Source organism: Pterocles gutturalis, unplaced genomic scaffold, assembly GCF_000699245.1.
Source record: "Pterocles gutturalis isolate BGI_N339 unplaced genomic scaffold, ASM69924v1 scaffold15045, whole genome shotgun sequence".
Lineage (NCBI taxonomy): Eukaryota > Metazoa > Chordata > Aves > Pterocliformes > Pteroclidae > Pterocles > Pterocles gutturalis.
The window spans coordinates 41,454-47,453 of record NW_010141107.1 but is presented as its reverse complement, the minus strand read 5'-3'; the positions used below and the strand labels follow the sequence as shown (position 1 = coordinate 47,453).

Sequence of the window (6,000 nt, the reverse complement as noted above, 5' to 3'; positions counted from 1 at the left end):
GCGAGGGGGGGGGCCGGGGTGGGGGGGGGGCTGGAAGAAAAAAGCAAGCCACCTTCCTGCATGTATGAGCTCATTATATTGTAGTTTGGAGAGAATTAATTTCTGCATCAGTATATGAGTTAAAAAATCATAATAAACTTACTCAAAACTACATAAGGGTGAATGTTAGAAGCAGGTCTGATTAAGAACAGTCAGAAACTTAACCGTCATCCACTTCCATTTCTTGAGAGCTGTGGGCTGAATCCATGGGGCTGGAGGTCTTCATGACCCATCTGAGTGCTCCAAGCAGTGTCCAGCTGCTGGATTCAGGCCTTCACAAACCCTGCTCAGCTGGTACTGGTCCTTAAGGCAACTACAGGCCCTTAGGGTGGGATTAATTTGGCTAAACAGAGGGGCTGTTGGCAGGTAGGGATGTTGTGCTGCCTGATAATGAGATCTGGTAGCCATCTGGCCACTGCTGCCCCTCTGGGAGGGTCCAGGTCCTGTAGTCCCTATGTCACATCTGTGTGAATGTCTGGAATATCCCATGGCATCCCAAAAGGTCTGGATACTTACATGAGGGCAGTTGAATTGAACTCTAGCTGTCCATAGCGTAGGAGATTCCACCTGAGCTGTTCTACCCTTTAGAGTCCAAAGAGCCACACATGGATTACCTCAGGCTAAAGATGTATGATCTGAGTCCTAGGAATACATCAAAGGCCTTTCCACTGTCTAGGGGTGGGATTCTGCACTTAGATATCTGTGATCTTGGGCCTGCAACTGAGACATCAAAATCTGAGGCTGAACCCTGTATTACAGGGTTGCAGTTCAGTTGCCTAAAGTTATCGAATCTGAGATGGCCTAACATTCGTAAGACATCCATACAGGGCTGGCTGATGTGGGCCAAGGTCTACATGAGATTTGCACATATTTCTGGACCAGCCAGTGGAGGGTGCCCTTGGGCACCTCAAAAGGTGCAACTTGTTTCCTTCCACATAAGGGTCCCAAGACCACCTCCCTTATCAGTGTTCCCTTTGGCTCGCCAGAGGTTTGGCTAAACACTGTACCTAAGCCCCTGCATTTCACATTGCCCTGCACCTGCCCCCATTTGGGGCTGAGTCACACATGCATTGGTTCTGTACAACAAAAGGAGCAAAACCTTCCTCAGCTAAAAGTTTGGGGTAAAAAAATGAATTTATTCTAGTTAACGAAGTAAAGCAATTAGTAATCAATTACCAACTAGTTACTCTCGTTTGAACCCTCACCTCAAACAGAGGAAATCTGCAGCCATAGTTCCTCCTCCTGGGAACATATCCCACCTTGGGTTAGTCTGGCGTGCAACAAGTCTAGCCTAAGCACTGCCCCCGCTTGCATGGGCTGAAGCCCCATTAGCTCAAGGGCTATGAACCTGAGTTCACCTGTGGCACATGCATTCCCAGTCCTCTGCTGAATCCAGTATCTCACTGAATAACTGCCTGCTGGAGGGGCAGACAAAGTCTTTAAAAAAAAATCACAACTCGAGCTGGTGGTAAACGCTCCTGAGTTCACCTCATGCTTCCTCGTCCACAAACAGAAATCAGACAAATGCAAAAAAAGAAAAGGTGATTAGAGGAATGCATTTTACCAAAGATTTAAACAGTATTTCTTTTGTTTACTGTGACATGTGCTAACATAATCATTCATCCCTTACTGGTACAGTTCAGTCACAACTAGACTCGGAAGTAGTCCTGCCAACCAGTCAGGTAAATGATTAGCCGCACAGGGACTGGTGGTGATAACAGCAATAAGGGCTGTGCCAGTTATCCCTGCCAGAGGAGAACTCATTACAGAAGCAGCTCCAATAGACAGATGGAAACAGTGGCTGCAGTTTGAGGGGACAGGGAAGCAACAACTCTAAGATAAATGAAAAAACCAAACACCCAAACCCACAGCAACTACATTTGGAGTTGATATAGCTAGAAGGTCTGTCAAGTCTACCTGCACTGCTTCCTGGAGAGTGAGAGGGCATAATGAATCTTCTTGTCAGGATGTCCCCGTTCTCACTAAGTCACCCTGTGGTACAAATACAAGACAACATTCTTCTCACTGTGGGGGTTCGACCCAGGGCAGCAGCCCCTGCTGACCCAGCGCCACTGTGGCATGGGGTCTGCCACCCCTGGGCAGCTCTGAGATGCCATTGTCCAAGTGTCAGCCCTGGTACTGGCCTTCTAGATGATGACTATTACTTTTTTTAGCAGCAGGGAGCAGCGTTTACTTGCCTGGATTTTTTATTTCCCTGGAAAAAGATCCATGATTGCTATTTTTTATTTTGCTTTGTTTTGTTTTTTAAATTCAAGGCACTTTAGGTCTGAACCCAAGGGGAGCTGAGCACAACTCTTCTGATGAAGCCCATGGACTGACATGTGTCAGCATATGAGGAGAGAAGTGAAATCCTCTTGAAATCAAAGGCAAAACCTGGTTTAAAGTAGTGGTAGGATTTTTTCCAAAACAAACTGTGCTTGTTCCTGAACATGGGCTGCTTCCTAAGCTCTACCTGTGCTTCATGCCTCTTTCAGACAAAGCCCCATTATAGCTGAGACAGACAAAGTGAAAGACTTACAGGGAGACACATACCTACCCGTAAAATTTTATTTTAAAAGGAGTTTGCATTTGGCATAGGAATAAGACCTTGCGTTTGTGCAAGTATAATAACTGAGATTAATTACGTCTGAGATAATTTAAATTTCACAGTGATGCCTGGAAAAGAGCGGCCCCACATAACCTAATCAGCCTGTCAGGTGCACTGCCTCTCCCAGGAAGCCAGAGTATCTTCCTGCAGAAATTCCTGTTCTGCTCTATTGCGTAGCTGTATGTGCAATGTCTATTAAAAATGACTTGGGTTAGAGATGGAATCTGTCTTGTTTCACTACACACCGTCATTGCTATACTAAGCAGGTGCTTTACAACTAAAGTCAGTGTTGTGCTGCAATGCATGGGAAATTTAAACACGGGGCTTATTATATAATACTTACATGGCAAACACCTAAAGCAGAGCTGCAGAATCATAATCCTTTACTGAAGAAGGTATTTTTCTTTGTCTATATACAGCCTGCCAGCAATTTTCCAGGAACATCATCTACTGACATTTCTTTATCAGAAGAAACTCAGCCTCCATCTCAGTCCAGCTCCAGCTATGGTCTTCCCCCCAACGCTCCAGCCCTCTATACACCGACTTACTTCTTGCCTGGAGAAAAGCCTCCACCATATGCACCATAGAACAAAGAATTTATTTTAGGTGGCTGGTAGGCTTTTATTTTGTTTTAAAGAAACCTCTGGAAACTGTGCTGTGCAGGCACTAGACTTCCCAAGGAACCCACCGCAGTGTGTCTTACGGCCAGTCTGCTTCTACCTGCATCTCACTGTGAGCAGAGCAGAAGCCTGGAAATGTAAGAGCAGGCACATCACCAGCGGGGTGACCAGTCACCACCAGTTTGCCTGCAGTCAAATGGAGTGTTGCTTTCTGACTACCATAAGCAGGAATTTTTTCATTCTCCATCTACTGGAGAATGATTTTTCTTCAAGAGGAGAAACGAAGAAAGCATCCCGGATATATGTTCTGCTCTCATAAACCAGTATAGAGGGCGTTTAGCCTGTGTCGTCTGAGTGGGTAGTCTGGAGCTCTCCAAGTCAATTATTTTGGGTAGGAAAAGACCAGGTGCTTATTTGCTTGTAGTATTTATTTAATAACTCTTTTTCGTGAAAGTGTTACACCAATAAAAAAAGTGTGGCAATTATTTTACAATAAAATTGACTGTGTATACTGTACCTAAGGCTGTGTATATTTGTAAGAACAGTAAAACAAAAGAACAAAGTACCCTACCAAGTAGTGTCCTCTTTTAAGTTTCAAATAGAAAAGTTATTTTTACTGGGAGTATTTTATCCAAACTTTATGCCAATCTAGTCTGTGTAGTAAAATGTCATGTCAGTGTGCTAAAGATGCAATTTCCAGACAAGTATTTAAGCTGCACTTTCGTGTTCAAATTAATTCATTTATAGTCAAAAGAGGAACACAACAATACCCACTCTATGTTAAACCCCAGTTATTTATTTTTAAACTGATCAAGACCTGAGTCAGGCATTTTACAATGACTGAAACAGAACAGATGAAGGGTCAGAATTCCTTCATATTTTTTAAATTTCTCCTGTTGCATAGAGACAAAAATGCATTGACAAGGCTAGGCAGCAATGCCTTGTAGCAGTGCCACGGACAGGAGCAAAGTCTTGTCCCTGTTGTGTGCACCCTGCCCTCTCAGTCTGCATCACATTAGCTGGGATCCCTCTTAGCACACAGCTGCAGAATTTCAGGGCAGGAGTGGCTGTACCAGCATGAAAACCCACCAGACTGCTGCATCCCTTCACTGCATTTTGCTCCTGCAGGAAGGGTGGTGGTGCTGCTTGCTCTATAGATTACAGTCTAGACAGCAATGAAGCTATAAAAATTTCCTGAAAGGCCAAAGAGCAAAGCAGGGAAAGGAAGGTATTTCACATTAACTTTTTAAGCAGCTGGTTCATATTATGAAAATAGAAAAAAAAACCCTATACAAACAAAACCAGCCTTCTTGACAGCTTCCTTTGAAAGGAAGTGACACCATCAGACCAGATGAAAATAGAACAATGAATGATCAGCCCTCTACATAATATTTTCCACCTTTCAAGAAATTTGTTAATTTATGTGCTGTACCTCTATGTATAAAAAGCAGATTCAGTACTAATACACATAAGATCAGAGGTTAATTTATATGGACAGTAAACACCATGTTTTCTTCAATTACAAAGGATTTTCTGAGATGCAAACTTTTAGGCCAGTGATGTTAACATCAGTGACAAGGTGCCTATACATTTCTGACAAGGTGAGTTATATGAACCTGGTTAAGAGAAATAGAAGTCAGAGAGGAGACCATTATTTCTCCTTTAAACATGAATTTAATGCATCTGAAATGCTTAGCTCTTGTGCAAAGGCATGCTGTGAAGAGCACAATCACCCTGATCATGAACTACACATTTACTCTTTTTACTCACCATGAATACCACCAGGAAGACCACCAGGGTTCATCCTGGGGACTTAAAGACCAGAACAGACTTGCTCCCTTTGAGTTGAGCACCTAGACTGCTAACAGAACAAAAATTTAATCAATATTTCTCTTCGGTGGAAGCACAGTGACTGTGAGGAATAAATGAATGCTTACCACTTTTCCCCTCTTTTCAACAGTATATAGAAGCTGCTGCTTCCTCCTCCAGTGTGGGACTCATGGTACTGCTGTAGAGTATTAAAAATAATCTAGCTTGATATAAAAGACCCCTGCTTTCTGTAATCCTCCAGATTTACAACCTCTGGCTTTCTCTTTTAAACCACTTTTTGGGTTTGGGGGCATTGTGGTCTATGCAAAATATCTTTGCATACACGCACACATATGCACAGTCCCAAAGAAATTTTTTGTCTGAATTAGATTGGTTTAGAAAATGGAATGATAGTCTTTTTTTCACATAATATTAAGTCTGAAACTGCAGCGTACCACACTGTACCACAGAATTCACGTTTCCAGGATCCAAAATAATTCTGTACTCATAAATAGTACCACTTACATTAACACAAAGGTCAGACATGTTTGTGATTCATTTATGCCACATGATAGTTTTTTGGGAACTACCACAGAAATTATACAAAAATGCCAGACCTAAGACTATTTTGCTAACATACTTCCTTTGAAAGAACAAAGTAAAACTGGTTTTGTTTCATCTACTTAGTTTAAAAAATAGTTGATATCTTGCAAGTTTGTACTGTTTTAATTAGAGCTACTCCAAGTTAAAAAGATGGGAGAGGTATTTTGGTAAAGGACTAAAATAACCATGAAAAACACACAGAAAATGGAACACTGCAGTTTGGAAGTGCTATTAACCACAGTATGTTCAGGATTCCCAGTTCTCACTGGACATATTGAACTAATGTTTTTTGCGTTCTCCATCGTATCACGAGTTGATCCA

General features: G+C 42.4%; 1 protein-coding gene across 1 annotated transcript in view; it reads left to right on the top strand.

Moving 5' to 3' along the window:
• LOC104469429 (transmembrane protein 255B-like) overlaps positions 1 to 3,611 on the top strand; it is a gene marked incomplete at its 5' end in the record, with an annotated part of 18,555 nt that extends 14,944 nt beyond the window's left edge. Inside the window, one exon of the mRNA XM_010083922.1 lies at positions 3,067 to 3,611. Coding sequence (XP_010082224.1) covers positions 3,067 to 3,234 — 168 coding nt within the window. The remainder of the gene's footprint in view (positions 1 to 3,066) is intronic.
• Positions 3,612 to 6,000: the final 2,389 nt, after the last annotated feature.